The sequence below is a fragment of the Branchiostoma belcheri genome, unplaced genomic scaffold (genome assembly GCF_001625305.1).
Source record: "Branchiostoma belcheri isolate BF01 breed outbred unplaced genomic scaffold, Haploidv18h27 scaffold82, whole genome shotgun sequence".
NCBI lineage: Eukaryota > Metazoa > Chordata > Leptocardii > Amphioxiformes > Branchiostomatidae > Branchiostoma > Branchiostoma belcheri.
The window spans coordinates 1,188,246-1,211,468 of record NW_017804487.1 but is presented as its reverse complement, the minus strand read 5'-3'; the positions used below and the strand labels follow the sequence as shown (position 1 = coordinate 1,211,468).

Sequence of the window (23,223 nt, the reverse complement as noted above, 5' to 3'; positions counted from 1 at the left end):
CCATTCCAAAATTATACACCCTCAGGTGAGACTGTCTCATCAACTTCAGCTAGCCACTCCAAAATTATACACCCTCAGGTGAGATGGCACACTGGGGCATGTCGATACTGCTAGTCTAACAACACAATAATAGTACAGTATGCATTGCCATCACTTTGCAGCCATTAAGGCTGAATTGTATATGCCATGGGTTTAGGCAGGGCTCGAAATTCAATTTTGGGAATAGGTGCACTGGTGAACCCAACCTAAAAAATTAGGTGCACAGAAAATTTTTTGTGTGCACCATATGAAACAAAACCTGATTACAGATCTTACTGCTCCTCTTTTGAGCTTGAATCTAAAATGGGAGCTAACTTCAAAACCTTAAACTACTAACTGCTAACTTCAAAATCTTAAAAGTACCTCGGCAAAGGTTTTATTATTTTTCTGACACTTAGATGCCAAGAATATCCTGTATACTATGTACATTTAATATGTACAAAAATACCTACAAGAATATTTAGGTGCACCAGTGCACCCACAGAAATAAATTGGGTGCACAGCTCCAATTTTGGGTGCTCTAAGGTGCACATGTACCCAGTATTTCAAGCCCTGGTTTAGGTCTGCACTTACAAGTCCGGAACTGAACCTAAATCTCAGGACTTGAATCTGGACCTGAACCTAAATTTGGGTTTAGGTATGCAGCACTATCTGAGTGTGATCTACTCATGAAATGTGCACTGAACTGATGCCACTTTTCTCTGAACAGACCTTCAAGCTCCCATCTTCTTCTCCTTCCACTTCCAAGGGGTCTGAGAAGAAGGCCAAGCCGCTGGTCGCGCGGTTCCGCGGGGTGACGGAGGAGTCGAGCGACAGCGACTCGGGGGATGATAGTGATGATGATGACGAGGAGGACTCGGACTCGGATGATGACGATGATGATGATGACGACAGCAGCGAGACGTCCGAGTCCACGGCCACGCCCACCAAGTCTGCACAAACCCCCTCACCTACCAAGAGTGTCAAACGGGCTGCTGATGTGGCAATACCTAACAACATTGATGATGGTAAGGAGTAGTTGTGGTTCTACATTACCTCCATGTATGGTCAGCATACATATACATGTATGGACGCAGCCTCAAAATTCTACCACAACTTTCACACATATACAGATGAAAAGAAAACTACTCTTCTCTTAACATCCGAAAACGCACACATTACAGAAAAAGTGGGATCTTTTGTCTTCTTCTGTCTCCAAAAAAGAAGCGAAACCCAGTAGTTGTTAGGAGTTACAGTTACTGTAGCTTTTATTTATCGTGTCTAGTTACTAAATAAGTAATATAATTGCTTATTGTTGTTGTTGTAACAGTTGTTGTATTTGCAAAATTAGCCTTCAGGCATGAGCTTGCAATAAAACAATTGATATGCAGTGTGTGCATATTTACTATACATAATACTGAATACATACATGTTGCAAAAAAAGTTGCAAAATGTTAGTAAATTATCAAATTGAGCTTGGATTAAATTGAAATGATGAATAAATTTTGTTGTGTTGCAGGCTTTAGAAAAAGAAGAAGAATCATCGACTTGAGGGAAGTTAGAATACCCTTGGAACATGGGTAAGTGGAGCTAGGAGTCAAGTTTGTTTGATTATTACTTGGTTAGAACATACAAGTTGTAGAAGACATGTCAAAATCATGCCTAACAATTAACATGGCAAGGCAGGCCACATTACTATCTATCTTTTGGGGACAGTGATCATGTAATGGAAAAAATATGTTGTAACATCTCATGTTCATAAGAATACAGATTTACAAGACAGTTACACTGCATATTAGTGCATAGACTGAGTGTTTTAGTGTTACTAGGTTTTGGTATTTTCATACCCGTTACATCACATGTACTAGTAGTCATCTGTGCATTTAGCCCTCCAGGGCAGGAATATTCAATAAAGAATTTTTTATTCTCATTCTATCTCAGCTGGAGAAGGGAGACCAGAATCCGAGCCATTGGTCCAGGAGGAGGGATCAAGGGTGACGTGTGTTACCTCGCACCCTGTGGGAAAAAACTACGTACTTATCCTGAGGTTCAGAGGGTGAGTCATGCTCTTTGATGCAGCCATGTTCTGCATGCCTTTTTCCCTTCCAGTATCTTGTTACCAGTACTCTTTGATGTAATTTTTGAAAGACTGAAACTAGACTATTTTTACTTCTGGGTGCAGAGGTATATGTATTTTTGCGTGGCTGAGTTGTGGGTTGTCCATCTGTTTGAATTGCTTCAGTGTGGGTGGGAGGTGATTTTGACAGATGATTGATAGGTCAGGCCTGGAGGTGATCTGGGAGGGAGTAAGTGGGCATAAGAGGGAGTAGTGTAATACACGACTAAATTACATCATGCAATCCACTCCACCGTTCCAACTAGCTATAGGGGACCTGTTTAAACCAGACCTGTTTAAGCCGGACCTGTTTAAACCAGAACAACATTCGGGAACAGAGTACAAAAACAGAAATGTGAAAACCGGGTCATTGGGCCTGATTATACGCACATCTTAAGATAATCTGGCCATGACAGGTAAAGAAAATAACCCTGAATTAAACTAGATTGGCCTTAATCCATGTTTGTCTCTTTCTGTAACTGTGTTCAGCTTCAATATACAAAATTGTACAACTTGAACATAATATGTAACACACTAGTGAGTGACCTGTACTCGTGTTTCCCGCTCCAAAATATGATATACATAGTACTACTGTAACAGTACAATAATCAGGTCCAGGTTTAGGTCCGGACCTGGACCTGATCCTCTGAACCTGATCTGGACCTGGACCTGAATTTTCTATACAGGTACCCACCCCTACTTCCAACACATTCCCAAAAACACTTCCCGGAAGTCGGTAAACCAAAAGTAGTTCCTGAAATTTCTGATTACATGTTTTAATATGAAGAGCTGTTGTGATAATGATGTTTCCCCCCACCCAGTACCTGGACAGATGTGGCATCACAGACTTGACTAGAGAGAACTTCAGCTTCAGCCCTAAGACAAACATTGGAGACTTCATTGAGTGCAGGAACGGTGCAAATGTGAGTGGACTAACCTTGTGTCAACCTTACATTGTCCAGTCATGTCCGACTTACAAATGGCTAACATTGTCGGTTCCTAAGGCCACACAAAGTTAAATCGTTGATTCACGGATTTGCCTGCTTAGTTTTTTTTCTGATTTGCAAAAAAAAACAAAACATTTCAGCCTCTAAAATCAAATTCAAAATTCCCCTCTCTTCAGAGTTGTTACAGGCTTGTCATATATCAATGTTTGTTTAAAAGTTTAAAATTCATTGTTTAAATATTAATCCAGCCTTTTGTGTTGACTTCATGGCTCCTATCGTAGCATTTGGGGCTATAATAGGATGCCTAGACCTGTTTTTATTTTTATTTTTTTATCGCCCTGTCGCCTCATTTTTTCTGAAAAAATGCAAGAACCAACGAATCAAATTGGTGTGGCCTTATAATGATGCAGGGGAGTAGACAGATCTGTTCATTTTCAAAAAGTGATGTACATGTAACAGTTGGAGTTAATCATATAACAAAGTTTAGTTGACCTGTCCATTAATCTGATAGATTTTTCTGACATTCAGTTGTGATGAATCACAGACATTAGTGCTACATAAGTGTATGAGATGAATTTTGTTGATAAGTGTATGATTATTAAAATGTTTCTATGTTTGAACTGATACTTGTACGTGGCCATTTTCTGTTTTCTTCTTTATTATGCTTTTGGGTTTTGGTTTGACTAACAATTTTTCTCTGCTTTGTCTTGATTTTTTTACGGTCTCAGTAACATGTTTATGTAAGGTCACCAGTGTTGAAGAATTTCGCTCACTAGAGGGTTACTCAGTGGCACCTACTTTAGAAAACATACAAGGTCTTATTCTAGCACGCTGGCAGAACGTACTGCACCTGCACGAAACCCGTAATGTATTATGCATAGCACTTTGGCAGAACGTCTCATATAAGGTCGTATTCGCGCATATACACAATCATGTAGGGTTAGCATCCTGTAGTTTCAAAATGTTGTGTTGAAAAAATATTTTTTCTGCAACAGGCAAAATTCTGAACATTGACATGAAAACATTGACAAACAAAAACCATGAAAAATCATGAAAATATTGACAAAAACCATGAAAAATCATGAAAACATTGACAAAAACATGAAAAATCATGAAAACATTGACAAAAACCATGAAAAATTATGAAAACATTGACCAACAAAAAACATGAAAAATCATGAAAACATTGACAAACCATGAAAAATCATGAGAACATTGACAAAAACCATGAAAACATTGACCAACAAAAACCTTGAAAAATCAGGGTTTCGTGCAGATGCAGTACGCTCTGCCGTCGTGCTTCTTATTCTGGGCTTCTTCTGACCTCTGACCTTTGGGCTCTGACCTCTCCCCTCCAGGGAACAGAATATGTGCTCCTAACAGAAGAACAAATCTTGCAGCGAACAAGAGACGGCGTCCGGCGGGGCAGACCGCCATCCTCCGACAAGCTGAAGAAACGAGACGACCGCAAGGTGGAGCAACAAGAGTTCGCAAGGAAGGCCGTCGAGATGAGGATGAAAAGAAAGATGGAGCAACAAGGTGGGTGATGAAAATGCTACCGAATATGGTTTCAAGGCAGCACAACACAGTATTTATGGGCCATAGTGAAAAGTAGTCTGGGCACAATGTAGTGCTGCACAATACTAGAGAAATTGTTCTGTGCATGGCATCGAGATGAGACCTGTGGTGAATGTTAGAGGAATACGTCAGTTTTGAGACTGTAAAAGTTGAATTATGCTGTGTGTTCAGTCGGCGTAGATTTGCGCTTGGATACTTGTCCCGCCTAGTACTGTGCGTCGGCTGCAGTTCCATGACCTCCGCAGTGGTGCTAATAAAAGAGGGCGCGAGAAGAGAACTAGCCGGCAAACTTAAGCTCATTTTCACATATTTTGTACACCATACCCTGAAATTAGACATATCAAAATGCGGAACCTTGCTTGTGCACCCTACTATGATTTTCAGTGAGCCGAAGTGAGTCACTTTGGGGTCCTTAACTATAGAAATCCCCATAGGGCTAAAACTGTGTTGTGCCGTCTCAACAGTACCACATAGAATACTACATGCAGTTCCTTTTATAAACAACAGGAGGCAGTATTGTCACATAGATGCTACCTAAAGGATGGTGGCTTGCCAGAATACATTCTTGTTCAATATGATAAAGAATACCTCTGTCTTCAAGTCTAAGTTTCTATGATTATGTTTCTCCATTTTGTTTTGAGTAGAGCAGAGTAGAAAGTAGAAAATCTGTTTCATGTAGCTGCTTTTTTTTTGCTATGGCATGCCCCCAGCACATTCAAAATATGACATGTTATGGACTTCAGCCCTTGTATCTGCAGAGATGGCCAAACGGGTACAGGAAGCCAAGCTGCGCAGGAAGATTGAGAAACAGGCTCAAGTACAGGCTGCCAAGGAGGCCAAGAGACAACAGGGTAGGTTGTAGTTTAATTACTGTTCATTACTGCAGATGTACCTAAATGAAGCCTTACTGCTGAAGTATTTTCAAAAAAATTCCTGCTATTCATAAAGTGACCATTTTTATTTATCTATTTATTGATCCCTGGTATGCGTGGGTTGTCCCTTCAACCAAAAACGGCCAATTTCCAAGGGATCCTATGAAAATGTAAAATACAAAGGAAGTAATGGAACATATAATAATGATTAAACATAGATATACTAAAAATGGTCACTACATATTAGGTTTTACTCAAAATGGTTTGTTATGCAGAAAACAAGTATACTACATCTAAGTCAATACATTTATAATTAAATAAGCAACTCAAAATCATAATATAATACAGTGGTCTTGGTGGTTCAAACTTCTGAAATAATAGAACATGGAATAGTAACTGTATGTTGGTAATATATATACACGTATGCGCTCCAGTCTGTGTTCCTCTTGTTTGACTGAGAGTAACCTGAATGTTTTGATGTACATGTATTTCCTGTGTTTACAGCAATGATGGCAGCAGAAGAGAAGAGAAGACAGAAAGAAAGAATCAAACTTCTCAAACAGCAGGTAGGTCCTAAAAATTCAGACAGGTCCTAGAAATTCAGACAATGTTCTTATGGCCTACAGTACATCATGTTAAAGTGCCAATTTACCCAGTATGTACAAAAGTTAAATGTTCCAGTATGATCCTCTATAGTGTAACAAACCAGTTTTTTTAGACATAACGTTATGTACCTTACAAGTCAAGTTTGTTACTTCTGGGTATAGAAGTATGGTTTTGAGTGGCAGAACAGTGGGTTTGTGTGTATGCTTGTGCAGACATGTACATGGATTGACAAGCAGAATGACAGGTTTTCAAAGGTCTCAGAATCTGCCTGAAAATCAGCAAGAATTACAGGAAAATTTAGGAAGCTGACAATTCCAAATACTGAAAGATTGGGACTTCTCGGAAATTCTGAAATCTCTGATTTCTTGTGTGGAATGTACTGTACAATACTATAGCACAGACTGCAGAATGATGTAAAGAAGTATGTTTTTAAGTGAGGGTAATTTATTATTATTGTAGGAAAAAATGCAGCGGCTGGAACAGATCAGGATGGAGAAAGAGATGAAGGCCCAGCAACTCATGGAGGTATGGTGGACACACCTCATTCCTAACTTGGTTCAGTCCAAAATAATGCTATTAAAGCTTACTTTCTGTGAACATGGGCACAACTATGTTTGTTGATGGGGGGGGAAATAATGATTGAAAGATATGTGCTTGGTCCTCAGTGTGAACAGATCATGTACAATGTAGTTGCAGAATTTTCTGATGTGACTTCAAGTTGGTAGTGTTTAATGTACTCTGTATATATTCATGATTATGGTTTGACTAAGGTCACAAAAGTTTGTGTGTGTCTGTTACTCAAAATGGTTTATTAGCAGAAAACAAAAGAATTCCAGGAGCATGTAACACAATGTACATGTACCCCCTCCCTCACAAAAAAAAAGAAAAAAAAAAAGGATAATTTTTTCCAGAATATTTTCCTTCTCTACAAACATTGTATTTAGCTTCCCTATATAAATGAGGTATAGTGAATGCATGCAAGGGCAAATGAGGTGCTCACTTCACTCACATACTCTGGCCCAAATCTAAGAGTATATGGAAACTTTTGCATGATTTTTTTCTATCAGACATCAAATTTAGCAAACTCTGTCAATTTTGCCCTACAATTATAGAGTAGTATGCAATGTAAAGTAGGTTCAATTTCTTTAACAGTTAGGCCACACCGGCTTAATTTTATGGATGACATCTGCGCGTGCATTGATTTTCGCCTGCTCTCTCTCAAAAAAAAAAATCATGTCCACTGAGGCTCTGGTCTGGCTCTAGGCCTGGGTAGTCCATGGTACATGTAGTTAGCGACAATGCAGAGCCGGCGGTAACTCTGGAGGACGGCACCCAGGCTACCAAAGCTCCACGACTCAAGAACTCAGTACATACGCACAGTGCAGATTCATAAATTCCGCAAAAAGCCAGCATGTGCCGGCTTGTCATACTAGTATACGACGCTACGTACTGCCGCAAATTCACAATTATCATACTAGCTTTGTATTCCTGTGGTTTAGTAGCATTTTTATTTTTGGTAATGAAATTAAGTCGGTGTGGCCTTAAGTGAAAAAAAAAACAAGTTATAGCTACATGTACGTCTAAAAAACCTCAGGTGGAAAGACTGACTCTTCTGAAATCTTAGCTTAGTCGTGCACAGGCTTTGATGATGTCACCACATTAAGAGTAAAATGGGTCGTTTCATTTCATGTTTACTTCATTGGATTATCCAAACTTTCAAACTGAAAAATTTTCTGGGTTTATTTTTGCAAAAGGTATGATTCACACACACAACAACTCCCCCCTCATGTGTAGAATAGCTTTTGTTTTTTTTTGTTTGTTGATGGAACAAGCTTGTTTTTCTTGGTGTTGCCGAGTTGAAGGTCATTCCTCATTTGCCCTTGACCATGCAGTATCAAGTCCAAGTCCACCTCCAGAAGCAGATGAAACAGAGGCAGATCTTGGAAGTACGTACCGGCCTTCGTCTTCTTCAGGGATGGTCTCAACGTTTGCACTTTGTTCGTAAACGACATCAGTTCACCCCAAAATCTTACACTCAATTTTACCATTAATTGGTGCATTAAAGAAGTGCGTTCGGTCAACACACGTTATGTGATGATGATCAGTAACTTATGTTTACTGTAATAAATAAATTTTGAATGAAAGCAAAGTTCAAACATTTGAGACCATCCCACAATGTAGTTTCAGCCCTGTCTGCGATAATATTATCTGATTTATCAGATAAGTAGTTTATCAGACCCCTTTTGATAATAAAGACAAGGTACACAGATGATTGCGTGATAACTCAGTTTTACAAATGTAGTTGTACATTCTGAGAGGTATGTGAATTCGAAAGATACATTTACATGTACAGTACTTCAACTAAACGTCAAGAATACTTAAAATCCACTAAAGTGTTAAGCATAGATTAGAACGTTTGTGGTGTCTGAAGATGGGAACTAAACAGGTATCATGAAAGGTAAGTTTTTGTGTGGACATCTTTGTTCCATATTTTTGGTGCAAACTTCCTTTCTGACTGAACAGATGAATGCCATTCCAGTGGCATCAGCTTTCTTCCTTGTATAGTGGTTGATGTTAGGGTCAACAGAATCCTCCCAGACATACATGTACATGTATCTTATGTTGTAAGATATAACATAACATACAGTTATGTGCTGATTTGGAATTTGTTGTATTGAGTTATTCTGATATTCGGCCCATCTTATTATGAACCACAGTCCTCAAAAGGTGGAGAATACTGTAAAATGTATTTACATGTACTTTTGCAGTGGTTTTATTTCGTGGTATTATGGAAAAAGACGGTTTCACAGTTTTTGAAGTTCGTAGCTGAAACACTTCTATTGTACAAAATATTTGGCAAATTTCACAGTGTCGTGATTTCGCATGAAGGCACTGCAAAAACTGCAAAACCACTGAAAAAATGTCACAATTTTCATAAAGGAAGAAAAATAGACATCAACAGTGTACAGTGGAAGAAAGCTGTTTTTTTCTCCTGCCTGTTGTGATATTTCCAGTGAGAGTGTTGACCACCCTCTCTAGCCATGGTGACAGCTCACTATTCCATAATATGCTCTTTAGATGTCACTCTTTGCTGCATAACTCCTTATTTCTTTGACACTTTTTCATAGTTACACAATCTGCTGTTCCAAGCCCTTGTTGAGTGTATTTGTTAAACCCTATTATCTTAGTTTATATACGCTCTCCACCAGACTCCTTTGCAGGCTGAATAAATTGTCAGTGGCCTAAAAAGGGGAATACAATTGGCCATGGAAGAATATAGGCCAATTTGTCCTACTTTACTGGCTATGTATCTTTCCTTGCCAATTATATTCTCTTTTTAAGACTGATTTCGATTATTTATTCAGCCTGTAAAGGAGTCTGGTGGAGACTAATCTTGATGTATGTGTTGTTCAATGTGTATTGAGCAACTTGGTATAAGAGTTAGAAAAGCTACAAATTCATGAGTTTCAAAGTCAAAACAGTTAATTTTCACCTGGTTAAAGAGTCTACTTTTGATGAAAGGTCTTATGTTATGAATTTCGGTTGAAGGCATTTGGTTAATTCCACCAACTGAAGGCTTGATGTGCAAAAACATTCTTCAGTTTTTAAAAAGATGTAATGAATCAGATTCCAGGCCACGAGGATTGAAAGGTTATCAACAAAAGGAGGAATTTGAAAGACGATTGTGAAAGAAACAACTATACCTTACAGTTGTAGATAAAAAAATTGGTGTGTCTTAATTTTATTTTTTATCAACAAAATGAGGAATTTGAAATAAGATTTTGAAAAAAAAACACTACATTTTAGATAAAACAATTGGTGTGCCTTCATTTTATTTTACTAACAGCCGAAACAGTGGTAGTTCTGATGTCGTCATCGGTCTTGGAACACCAAACTCTGCCCAATTTATTTTCCACCTCATGCTAACCTCTCCTCTCTGTCTCTCTCCACAACTAACCACTGCACTAGGAGAGGCAAAAAGTGGCTCAACAAATCTTCATGGTATCTCAGTTTCCTCTTCCTTTACATGTGTACTACACCATTGTTGTGCTTCTGAAGCCTGACTTACTAGTACTACAGAACATAACCTACATGTACTGTGTCAGAGCATATTTTTGTAACATGACTTGTTCCTTGTCCATAAGGCCACACCAATTTAATTTCTTGGTTAACGGATTCGCCGCTTCATTTTTTCTGATTTGCAAATAAAAATAAAAATTCAGAATCAACTGCAAAATGCTCATATTTTGCCCTGAACAGTTGAAAACAGTCCTTTTTATCCTAGTTGTTACAGTTATTCCATCTTTCAATGCAATGGTATCATTAAAAGTTCAAAATTCATTGTTTAAATTTTGAACCAGCCTGGTGTGTTGACTTCATGGCTCCTATCATACCATGTTGGGCCATAATAGGATGCCTAGGCCTGTTTTTATTTTATTTTATTTTTTTCGCCCGCCCGCTCCATTTTTTTATCTAGAAAAATCTGTTAACCAAGAAATTAAATTGGTGTGGCCTAAGCACAGACAGTATATACATAGGAAACATGCTGTCCAAAATATATGAATACAAGATAGACCCATGAAATGCATTGCACTTTCAAGGCATTTTGTGACTGTCATATTTTGGATGAGTTGGCCTATGAAAAACTTAGCTTTATTCTTAAAAGTTGAGATTTCTTGTCTGTGCTTTGGAGCAAGGAAACATAATTGTGATTATGGCGTCTCTGTGTGCGGAATAAGAGCTGCATATTATATAATCTGTATACTGTGTACTACTACATGTACTAGCCACAAAAATAAGATAACGATGAAAGGTATCAAATTTGTTGATTTCTCTCACTTTCTTTCAATTTGATACTTCATGATTCTTTCTGAGGATCATCTAATGTTACTGGGTATTTGTGACAGTAGTTCTGTATACAGTACTGTGTTTAGTAGAAGGCAGAAGATCACTAGTAACCAGTCATTTTGCATGCACAGGCAAGAAAGAAACGGAAAGAACTTCAAGACAAGCAAAGATTGGAAGAAGCCATGAAAAAGGCCAAGGTTGGAAAGTCAACAATTTTGGGTTTTCCTTCGGTTTGGTTTTTTCTTCTGCATTTGGTTTTGGAAATCCCTCTCTGATTTTTCTTTTACCTGATTTAGGTGTGGAATTCTCACCAACTAACAACAAATCACCAATAATCATTCAGACTTGTTTGGTTATAATATTAACCCCTTGGATAACTGCTTACAAGTTTGGCTTAAGGTGATATTTGTAAGAAATCACATAATTGTGAGGTGTGAAGACACTGAAAATCTCAAAGCTAGAAGCTGCTTTCTTAAGGCTCAGCAAGGTCTTTTATATGGCTTTCACTTGAACTGTGCATTAGGGTGCAACACCTTACTTCTCCCTTGTCACAATACATTAACACGTTTCTTTGTAAATATTGCATTTTCCTTAACAATGGTGACTGATCATGCACAGGCATTAGTAGTCTGGTGGCAGAGACCGATAAGCGTGCAATGCGGTCCATACAAAGTTTTTTTGTTGTTTCTATATCTCTGAGGTGTGCTCTTTCAGAATCTGAATGATGCCACTCTGTCATCCTTGGGCAATTTGCACAATATGCAAATTAAGGTGGCCATTACTGAAAATCCAGTTTTCGTCAATATCTCCGTAACTACTCATGGTATCAGAATAATTTTGGTGTCTATTCCCATCTTTTGAGGGATAACGAATTAAATTAAGCCATTTCAGTAAAGTTAGAACCACTATTTTTTGCTAAATATGCAAATTTGGGCCGCGCAATATGCAAATTAGGGCGGCCATTACTGAAAATCTGTTTTTCGTCAATATCTCAGTAACTACTCATGGTATCAGAATAATTTTGATGTCTATCCCCATGTTTTGAGGGATAACGAATGGAATTAAGCCATTTCAGTAAAGATCAAACCGTTTTTTTTGCTGAATATGCAAATTAAAGCCGCACAATAGGCAAATCAGACGTCACCATTACTGAAAATCTGTTTTCCGTCAATATCTCAGTAACTACATATGATATTATAATATCTTTGGTGTCTTTCCCCATGTTTTTTGGAATAACTATTGAGGATAAGCCATTTCAGTGGAGATCAAATAGATATTTTTGTGCTTAATTTGCAAATTTAGGCCGCCATTACTGAAAATCTGTTTTTCGTCAATATCTCAATAGATCTCATGGTATCAACAATAATTTTGATACAATACACATACTATACATATATGTTTTGAAGGCTAGATAATCAGAATAAACCATCCCAGTACTGATCACACCAAAATTTAATGCAAATTATGCAAAAACTAACCAGTATATAGCATGGACGCCTGTACCTCTGAACACTGATAGAAATGTTGATAAATGATACAATCTGTTCAAAAAAATATTAGACCCTTCATAAGCCCACACCTGTGCCTTACCAGCGTCTGTGTACAGGCAGAATAAAGCGCTAACTTGACGTCCTGGATTTTATGTCAGCGTGGCCCGTGTAGAATTTAAGTCAGAGTTGAATTCTTCTTGATTCCCGGACAGGCCAAAAAAATAGCCCGGTAGCCGCGGGGTGTCCCACGCCTGAAAGTGTCAAAAACAGCCCGGGAACTACCCGCCAGGGACTTTTTTTTTTTACAATTGGGACCAAAGCTTAACAGATCTCCAAAAAGATGACCAGCGGCCGCTCAAAAGTGCACAGTCCTAATTAAGGCGAAGGATGGGACCCTACCACTGTCTTAGGGGGAGGACAAGCTTGCCAGGTGGGCAGAATACTTTTCAAAAAGTCTTAAACAGCTCAAGCCATACCTCAGTAGCATTAGTCTTTGATGAACACCTACACCCATTACCTGTTTAGATCGAGGACATCTCTGAAGCTGAAGTCAGTCACCAGGCATGAATGGCATCACTTCAGAGATGCTGAAAGCCGAGGGTGACTGTGTTGTGAGATGGATGCTTTTCTGATCGCCGTACATCGCAAACGCTTTAATAGAACCATAGCCGTCTTCCCTAGTACGCCTTCCCTGGAATAAAGCAGGCATTCAACGGCGATCACAGGGAAGTGCTGGAGGAATGGAAGAACGGATCAGTAGTTCAGCTGGAGTCACATGTGAAACGGCGCCCGCTCGGCATGTTCTCGGTGTAGACGCCGGTCGGCGTCATGAAGCCGAGCGTACGCCGGCTGTCAGGGTCACAATTGAATTTTCCTTTACGGCTCCCTGTCGGGGCGCTGAGGCGGCTTCTATTTAAACTTCACAAAACTTTGGTCCCCTTGACGACCGGTTTCTGTTAGGGACCCGTCCGGTGCCCAGTCAGTCTTCTGTCAGACCCGTGCGGGATGCGATAGGGTGCCGACAAGCTCTTGCATTCCGGCCGGGCAGCTACAGGGTCCCTGGCGGGGTCAAGGGGCGATCCTGGCAGGTCCCAGGCTGGTACGCCTGTGGCTGGTATGGTGGGTTTGGCCCTGCTGGTTGATGCGCAGACCCGTGTATGGTCACTATGACTGACTGATGATGTAACAATGTCGAGAATAGCACAGTACCCTTCTATATTGTCTATAACTACCTTCTTCTGAACAATTCAAGCACAGAACAGCACACGTGACTTCATAATCTTGGACAGGTGCCTGTGCGTGACCCGGCGGCTAGGTTACGGTTTGGTCCGGTGAGGTTACGGGGTCGCTTCGGCGTACCTTGCCCGCCGGGGCCTGAAGTGATTTTAAGTTTGAGTCAAATCAATTTGGCGACGTCGCGGGGCCAAAAAATAGGCCGGCAGCCGTCGGGAACCCCGCCTATTGCCTTTCAGGTCCCGTTCCAAATTCGGTAGTGCCAAAACACAGGCCAAAAACGCGCCGAGCGGGCCCCTTTCTTGAATTGTGACATAGGCTTAAAGTGTGCATTCCAAAGAAGGGAAACCTGAATGAATGTGATAACTTAAGGGGAGTGACAATTCTTTTTTGTACCAGTGAAGGTGTAATACAAATGCCTCCTGAACCGCATGAGAGATGCAGTAGGCAAGGTCCTCTGGGAGGTGCGAGCTACAAGCTAGCTTTCGCTCAAAGAGATCCTGTGCTGAGCAGATCTTCACCCTGCGGTGGAGGAAATGTGCTGAACTGCAAACCCCTTTAGCTATCAGATTCATTGATTTCTGCAAGGCGTTTGATAGCATCTAAAGTCCCTCTTTATCATGTACAGTTATGGACTGCCAAGTAAACTTATGTATGCAGTTAAACAGATATACTGAAACTCGAAGTGTTGTGTACGTACGGACGGTTGAAGGAATCTAGATACAGCTGGTGGTTTGAAGACGGATCCTCCAAGGTTGTGTCCTGTCACAGATCCTCTTTCCCGTGGCTATCGACTGGGTACTTGGGAAGCAACAGGAGAAAAGGGGGGTAAAGTGGGTTCCAGAGACAAAGTTTGCCGACCTTGACTTTGCAGACGACATAGCGGAAAATGCCAGAGACCTCCAACCCCTAGTGACCAACATAGTCCGTCTGCAGACAGCATTGCGCTCAGCATCAGAGCCATCAATTAACATGCTGATAGGGACACACACTCCTCTTAGAAGTGTGACCATTGACGAGAACAAATTGAAAGTGGCGGAGAACTTCACCTACCTCGGGAGCTCCATCAACAACAAAGGACAGATGGACAATGAGCTAGACTGTAGACTTGGAAAGGCCTCAGCAGCCTTCAACCAGCTTGGCTTTGAAACCTACTATGTGGAAATCAGCCAAGAAAAGAGAAAAGAGACTGGAATCACTGGATGCTTCTGATAGTGAATGCGTGAGGAAGATCTTAAGCATCAGACGACAGGACTTCATACCCAACACAGATATATGTCCCAGAGCTAACCAACAGCCAGTGTCTACAATCATACGCAAGCGGCGTTTCATGCTAGAAGACATCTGCCATCTAGACTTAAGTAAACTTACAATTGTCTTTCAATATTGAACAGGTTTTGGGTCAGATAAACTATACCAAGGCATGTGCGTTTGCATGGAACATGGGTCGGAATTAGGACCCCTCCTTGCTGGCAGCCAGATGCGTTAATAACAGACAAGGCCCAAATTTGCATATGTAGCAAAAAATAATGGTTCTATCTTTACTGAAATGGCTTAATTTAATTCGTTATCCCTCAAAACATGGGAATAGACACCAAAATTATTCTGATACCATGAGTAGTTACTGAGATATTGACGAAAAACAGATTTTCAGTAATGGCCGCCCTAATTTGCATATTGCGCGGCCCAAATTTGCATATTTAGCAAAAAATAGTGGTTCTATCTTTACTGAAATGGCTTGATTTAATTCGTTATCCCTCAAAAGATGGGGATAGACACCAAAATTATTCTGATACCATGAGTAGTTACTGAAATATTGACGAAAACTGGATTTTCAGTAATGGCCACCTTAATTTGCATATTGTGCGAATTGCCCAAGGATGACAGAGTGGCATCATTCAGATTCTGAAAGAGCATACCTCAGAGATATAGAAACAACAAAAAAACTTTGTATGGACCGCATTGCAAGGTTCTCCAAAAATCGGGGGTTTGGCAACCGGACTATAGTTTTAGGTACATTGAATGGGTACGTGTATTGAAAAAAAGTTGTTACATACGAGTATGTACCATGATAAGAAATATTGAATGGTTCAACAGAGTAAAATCAGTTGCTGGTCTTTCTTTATGTCCTTTTTTTGGTCATGTTGTTTTGTGATGTTTGGTGGCCATGTTAGGGGTTAGCTTGTTTTTGTGTTAACCGTAACACTTCGAAATTTAAAGGTGGCAAAGGTCAGTCAAGCAGACTACCCTTTTCTGCTGTTTCCTAGGCTTTTTGATCATCTCATAAAAGAAATAGTGGCGTCAGTGGCGCAACGGTTAGAGCGTTGGACTCGGAACTGAGAGGTCCTGGGTTCAATACTCACTGTGGCCCGACGTTGTGCCCTTGGGAAAGGCACTTTACACGACTTCCCCACCATGTACAGTGGAGTGACGCCCACCGAGCCTCTTAGGCTAATCTGTCTGTCTGGGTGCCAAAAACACCCTACAGATTTGGTGCACCGATGTGACAACATCTGCACATTGGCCACTGAGTGCCGTTAAATTTTTTTTCATAAAAGAAATAGCCGCTGCTATGGTTTTTTGTACTATGGAATATAATTCTTACAAAAGTAACGTACATGTAATATACACAGTGTACTGTGAGTAATTGTATGATCATTAAAGCAGAAGACAATACACATTATTATTACACATTTAGATTCTAAAAAAGACACTTTTCATATTTTATGGTTCACCCATACTTCTGTAGTGTTATTATGATTTATTTACCCATGCTTCTTCTTTATTTAACTTGACATTAACATGTGTACAAAGCACCAAACTTCATGTTGAAACATACCAAATGTTTGTATCTCTGTATACTGACAAAAATACTGACAAAATAGGGTACACCTACCTCAAACCTATGGATATATGAGTGTGTATTGAAATCTAAGTTATTCCGACTATGACATTCTTAATGATATATGACATGCTTACTTAATCTTACATCTTTCACAGAAGTGCTTTGCTTTGGTCTAACACCTGGGGAGAATTCAGCTCTTGATCTTGTTTAACTCTATCTGAACTGGACTATTTTCTCCACTGCTACTCAGTTTCCTGCTGTCACTGCAGCATGCTGGCAGCCGGGCGTGCACGTGCAAACGTTCGCATGCCCCTCGTTCGCTACCACGGGATGGCTGGTACGCACTCGAACTTTCACCCTTGGAGTAACGCCTCATTTGCCTCATGGGGCCCGATACATGGTTACTTCACTGACTGGTTTTGTCTTCGTTGGTGAAGCCAAACCAAGAAGATTGTCAGTGATAATCACACTTTTAGTCTTTTCTAATGTCATATACACTGCACATCATTAATTTATACTCCATTGTGCTGTTTTAGATTAAACTGGTACTGTCTGTTATGAGTGGTTTCATTCAAAACCAGTGTATTTCAGAGAAGATAACTTCTATCCAAATTCTCCCAACCATGAGGCAAACCTGGTTTCTGTGTTACCTTGCTGCCCGCTATGCTGCAGGAAAGATAGCTCATGATTCGGCACCCCATTCCGCTGCCGCTTTCCATCCTTGCATCTCCCCCTTGAGTTATTGCTTGTAGATGTCACAGTGGTAATGTTAGTGTTGATCCTTTGTCCTGTTTGTGGTATTTTTTGGTGGCTTGTGTAGTTTGGTTTGTGAGTGTTTTTGTTGTCTAGGGTTCGTACAGTTTTAAAATTGCGATGAAAATCGTGCAAAACATGTAGAGAGCAAAATTGTTAATGAGTTGAGTACAAATGTAGGAGTGACTGTTGAAAATGTCTATTTCCATATGAGGCAGATACTGTGCATAATTATAAGTACATGTACAGAAGGGTTACCAATTTGGGAACTACAGGATAGTGGGAGACAAGTATGATCTTTGCGGTCTAAAGTGAAGAAAAAGAAGGTGTGAACCAGCAAAGGAAGGAAAGAAAAATCTCGTACAACGCAGTGGACCAAACTCAACGTATACGTACAAGAGACTGTTTCACAGGCCTCAAATGATGACACACAATTACCAGAATGCTACATCTTCCTTGCCTAATCATCTTTTCTGTCTTGAAGGAGTTAATTAATGAGTTCTTGTACGAACCCTTGAGCCAGTGCTTTAGGTGTTCCTGTGTTGTATCTGTGTGATTTACCCCTCACCACTGCTTAGCTGGCGCTGTGATTATGATTGACTGTTAGTTTTGACTTGTACGACTTGTTCCGGCTTGCAAAACATTTCAGGAAGCTTCACTGATTTTGCTGAAGCTCTACGCTTCGTGATAAGTTCATTGCAGTGCAGTTATTTTCTTTTTAACTCCATTTATTTTCAACCCAGATGCCTTTCTCAAACCTGAGTTTTTTTTGCATATCAAAAGCAGCTGAAGTCTTCTTTATCCTTCTTTTTTGTTTCATTGTTTCTACTCAACTTTTCTTTAATGAAATCCCATTTTGTCATTAAGGCTAACGCCCCCCTCCCCCCTCATCGGACTCCCTACAGTGTACATGTATGTGAACATCAGATGATTTCTTACTTTACTTCCTACTCAGCTATCCTTCAACCTTCTGCTTCTCTGTGCTTCTATATAAGCTTTAGCAAGTATACTATATAAACATCAGATGAAAAGGTTGACTCAGAAATGGAATTATAATCATTTCTTCATCATTTTCAGGAGAGGGAAATGAGAAGACAACAGCAAGTCATGTTGAAAAATCAGGTGAGTAAGGTTTTGTCTGGTGTTGTCTGTATTATGGACTGCCTGAAAAATAACAAAAAAATACTGGTATATTTCAGTATTGTGGACTTAGTTGGTATACAAGTAAAATTTGGCTTTTCAAACTTAGTTTTTCGGTTATTTGAACAAAAAAAATTGTCCTTAGGACATGCATAATACTTGTTAACTCATGATGGTTTACAGCAAGGACATTATGTAGAGTTGGCAGAGAATATAATTTTTTTCATGAAAATTTTCAAGTAGAAGTGGTGTTGGTTTTGAGGCAGTCCATATGTTAGACCAAGGCAGCTTGTTTTAAAGCAGAGAAAATACTGCAAAAAGTGCTGCAAGCATGTTTTGAGTATTTTTGGTTAATGCTGCTTTTTGTGTCCCACTAACCTGGCCTACCCACAATGCACCCTTGACCTTTGCTCCCTCACTTTACCCTGTTCTGTGGCGTACCCTTTAGGAAAAGGAGAGACGCAGGCAGCTGCTGTTCCTGGTATGTTGGTAAAGCTTACAGGCGGTGACTTTGCATCCTTCAGACTGTGTTGAAAATATCTTCATCTCATCCAATCTGAGATTGTGCTGAATGTACAATTTTTTGTTACATCTAACTGTCCAGAAGTTGCTTTAGTGGGGCAGATAACTGAAATAAATCTTTCAAATTGTGATACAAGCACCAAACTTGGTACAAATACTCATGAGACATTACTCTTTTGAAAAAGTACGCGGGCCACTTGATTTGACTTTTGACGCCCCCTAGCGGCGCTTTTTAGTACTGCAGCCGACCTTCCGGGCTTTGTATCTTCTGTTTTAAACATGCTACAGTCATGATTTTTATGTGGTAGAAAGCTGTTAAAGTAAGGAAGAAGTGACATAAATTTGGTGTCTCTAGCTGCTTGCGTTGGAACTGCAGAGGTGTTTTTTTGCCGGTGCAAAAATTTGCTCCAAGGGCGCTTTTTGGTACAGCCGACCTTCCGAAGAAAAAAAAAGCCCCCAAATTTTCGACTGTACAACTCCAGTCTTTGTCAAGGAATGAGCAATCCACCGCTTCCGTGATGTCATACAGATATTATAAAACTCGTGACTCCGTGAGCAGTACAGTACAGGTTGCAGAAAGTCTGTGGCGCCCCCCCCCTGTCTCTGTTGAGGGATGGTTTTAATGCCCTCATATTTCATTACATTAATTCCGAACATAAATGTGAAACGTCAACACAGTCTTTTGGATGTTGCACAACAAAATGGTTCTGTTTTGCTTGTTCAGGGAACTGTTGTAGTTTCCTAAGCAACATACAAAGACAGGCCCATTTGGTTGGCTTTTTTGGGTGACTGGCAAGGTGTGGCTTTACATGTAGATGTGGATTGTACAATGTAGTGCTTTTACAGGTGTTACTGCAGTTTATTTAGCATTAAGATTTAATAAAAAATCTTGGCAACTGTGTATATTATTCTTTCTTCTCACATTAAGCGATCCCTTCACAGAGCTAAGAAGCCGTCACAAGAATACTGATAAGTTTTGAGAGAAGTTGAGGACTAACACAGGTTTTGTTGGTCCTACAGGAGAGGGAGAGAAGAAAACAACACATGATGCTGGTTAGAGCTCTGGAGGCCAGGAAAAAAGCTGAGGTAAGGGACATACCAATAGTAATGGGGGGGGGGGAGAATGACAGAAATGAGAGAAGGAACAATCAAAACATTTTTTTTATGTGTTCAAGGAAAGTTGACAAGAGCATTGTAGAAGAGAATTGTTCATAATCATACATGTAATATATATTAATACAGGAATCATCAAGATTAATTGTGGATGAACTGAATTTATGATCAAGTTGTCAGAAATTTGCATGAAAGTTCATCTGAGTTGGTAATTATTACATTATGAAAAAAATTAAACTGTTCTCCAACTCAAAATTTGACTCACCAGAAATTTTCGACTGAATCACTCAGTCTTCCTCAGCTATCTGACCCAAATGCTGTCAGAAATTTGTTATCTTTCTATTTCAATGTACATTATGACATCTGCATACAATGCATAAAAGTGTCTGCAGCTATAATTGTAAACATGCTTTCCTGTATGTTGATTTTGCCTGTAGTGGTACAAATGTACATGTACTGACATGTTTGAGAATGTTTTCTCTACCAGGAGAGAGAAAGAATGAAACAGGAGAAGAAGGTGGAGAAAAAACTCACCAGGGAGAGAAAGATGGTGAGATCTTCTTTGTTTTTAGATCATCGCGATTTTTTGTGATACTTTTATGGTTTTTACTGTCACCACAAACTTATCATTACCATGAACAAATTTCACCAGCTTTCTTCCTTCTGCACCTGCCACCACCATAAAAGTATACATGAACACATCTATTTTTCTCAGACCACAAACTTTTGCTTCCGCGAACATGAAGTGAATTACACTGTTGACTTCTTAGTGGAGTAGCCAAACTGACAATTCTCCAGTAACTGTTCTATCAACTACATGTTGTTAGACGCTCAGTACTATATTCTGTTCTGTAGCATAAGGCCACACTGACTTCATGGATGACATTCTCTAAATACCCACAAAGTAGTGCGTGCGGGCGAATAAAAAAAAAACTCTGACAAAAAAATAAAAATGCTACTAAACCACAGGAAAACAAAGCTGGTATAATGAATTTGAGGCTGTACATAGCGACGTATACGACAAGCCAGCACATGCTGGCTTTTTGCGGAATTTATGAATCGGCACTGTACGTACGTACAAGTTCTTGAGTTGTGGAGGTTTTGTAGCCTGGGTGCCGTCCTCCAGAGTTACCACCGGCTCGGCATTGTCGCTAACTAGAGCCTAGAGCCAGGCCAGAACCTCGGAGGAGGTGATTTTTATTTTCATTATTTTAGAACAGGTGAAAATCAATGCGCGTGTGAATGTCATCCATAAAATTAAGGCGGTGTGGCCTAAATCAATTATTGAAATTATTTGAATAATCAATCATTCAATTATTATGTTTGGACATCGAGTTAGAAATTAATTGTGAACTTGAATCTTCAACTCTACAGGAGCAACGTCGTCTTGAGTTGCAGATTGCGAAGGAGCTAAAGAAACCTGTGGAAGACATGCAACTCAAGGAGGCAAAGGTAGGGGGCCTTGCTACTCAGGGCTCGAAATTCAATTTTGGGAATAGGTGCACTGGTGCACCCAACCTAAAAATTTAGGTGCACAGAAAATTTTTTTGGGTGCACCATATAAAACAAAACCAATGTACAGATCTTACTGCGCCTCTTCTGAGCTTGAACCTCAAATGGGAGCTAACTTCAAAATCTTAAACAAGTACTACAACACAGGATTTTCTGACACTTAGATGCCAAGAATATCCAGTATTACTGTATACATTTAATATGTAAAATTAAAATACATACAAAAATATTTAGGTGCACTGGTGAACCCACAGAAAAAAATTGGGTGCACAGCTCCAAATTTGGGTGCACCAAGGTGCACATGCACCCAGTATTTTGAGCCCTGCTACTGTTGTCTCACTGCTTTTGAAATGGTACATTGCTAGAGTGAAAGTTCAGATTCCTTTAAACACTGAATGCACTATGATGTTTTGTGTAATGGAGAGAAGCTGACAATAATAGTTTCTACCCAAAGTTAGCATACTTACCTGTGCTGCAGTGCAATGTGAACCAGTCAGAATTGCCCTGAGGAAGGTGACAGACGGTCACCGAAATGTCGGCTGTGAATAAAAGACTTGGTTGTGTAAAAAGAGTATCGTTACTCAGTAAGTTACCAACCTGATGAAACTATTCATGGACCATCAGCGTGCAAAATACCTGGGCAACCAAATTTTACTTGGGGCAACCTATTTTTGAACCTACTGTAGGTACGTGTAGCCCAGTGTGCTACCTGAATTTTAAGAATGCCCCCCCCCCCCAAAATCATGCCCACTTGGCTTGCACCACTGTAGCCGGCAGATGCTTTTTAATTTTGAGGTATTAATAGCTATTACTAGTATCAGTTAACTAAAGGCTGTTAGAAATGTTGTCAAATGCTTAATATATATGTAACATTTACTTAATTTGAGGAAAGTAGTAACTTATAGGTGGGGCAACCTACAATTCTGATGGGCAACCTAATTTTTGCGGGCAACCTGGTTCAAAAAAGTATTTTGTACACTGACCATACTTAAATGTACCTTGTCTTAACTGCAAGTTTCTGTACTCCCCCAGCCCCTACCAGAGCTGAAGCGTATCCCCGGGTTACAGTTGCCAGGCAACGCCTTTGCAGACTGCATGATGGTGTTTGAGTTCCTCCATAACTTTGGTTCTGTGCTGGACATGGGTGAGTACAGCAACAGACATGAATTTGTGCAATTTAAAAAAGTGTGATGTTAGAACATCTGTTTACAGTGGGGTCATGTGGCATAACGGTAGAGTGTTCGGCTCAGACCCAAGAGGTCCCGGGTTCGAATCCTACATGTGCCCGATGCCACCGATCTTGTCCTCTTGGGAAAGGCACTTTACACGACTTTCCTCACTTCACTCAGGTGTAAATGAGTACCTAGCTTTGGTTAGGGACGTCCTTCAGATACAGTAGGACGTTAAATGGAGGTCCCGTGTTTGGGGAGAGCCACACCCCACGTACGTTAAAGAACCCACCGCACTTATCGAAAAGAGTAGGGGACCTTCCCGGTGTGAGTGGTTCAAACCTTTAGGCCTTTTTAGTCTTCATAATCTGTAGGCAGCCTCCTCAAAAATCAACTCAATTCATAATCATTATCATTATTATAGTACATTAGCCGCAAAGCATAAAGTCATAATCAGCTCT

The 23,223-nt window shown here is 40.0% G+C and overlaps 1 protein-coding gene across 21 annotated transcripts in view; it reads left to right on the top strand.

The window, feature by feature from the left end:
- LOC109486666 (bromodomain adjacent to zinc finger domain protein 2B-like) overlaps positions 1 to 23,223 on the top strand; it is a 74,458-nt gene that overhangs the window by 30,309 nt on the left and 20,926 nt on the right. For 7 of the 21 annotated variants that reach the window (XM_019790525.1, XM_019790526.1, XM_019790541.1 and 4 more), the window contains 16 exons: positions 749 to 1,046; positions 1,538 to 1,598; positions 1,960 to 2,074; positions 2,956 to 3,057; positions 4,440 to 4,620; positions 5,403 to 5,510; positions 6,036 to 6,097; positions 6,597 to 6,662; positions 8,030 to 8,083; positions 11,117 to 11,182; positions 18,384 to 18,428; positions 18,895 to 18,927; positions 19,989 to 20,054; positions 20,569 to 20,631; positions 21,456 to 21,533; positions 22,626 to 22,737. In XM_019790525.1, the coding sequence (XP_019646084.1) occupies positions 749 to 1,046; positions 1,538 to 1,598; positions 1,960 to 2,074; positions 2,956 to 3,057; positions 4,440 to 4,620; positions 5,403 to 5,510; positions 6,036 to 6,097; positions 6,597 to 6,662; positions 8,030 to 8,083; positions 11,117 to 11,182; positions 18,384 to 18,428; positions 18,895 to 18,927; positions 19,989 to 20,054; positions 20,569 to 20,631; positions 21,456 to 21,533; positions 22,626 to 22,737 (1,510 nt within the window). Of the gene's footprint in view, positions 1 to 37; positions 79 to 748; positions 1,047 to 1,537; positions 1,599 to 1,959; positions 2,075 to 2,955; positions 3,058 to 4,439; positions 4,621 to 5,402; positions 5,511 to 6,035; positions 6,098 to 6,596; positions 6,663 to 8,029; positions 8,084 to 10,106; positions 10,140 to 11,116; positions 11,183 to 16,803; positions 16,891 to 18,383; positions 18,429 to 18,894; positions 18,928 to 19,988; positions 20,055 to 20,568; positions 20,632 to 21,455; positions 21,534 to 22,625; positions 22,738 to 23,223 lie in introns of those variants that run through there. The other 14 variants (XM_019790542.1, XM_019790531.1, XM_019790532.1 and 11 more) reach the window with 14 other exon arrangements.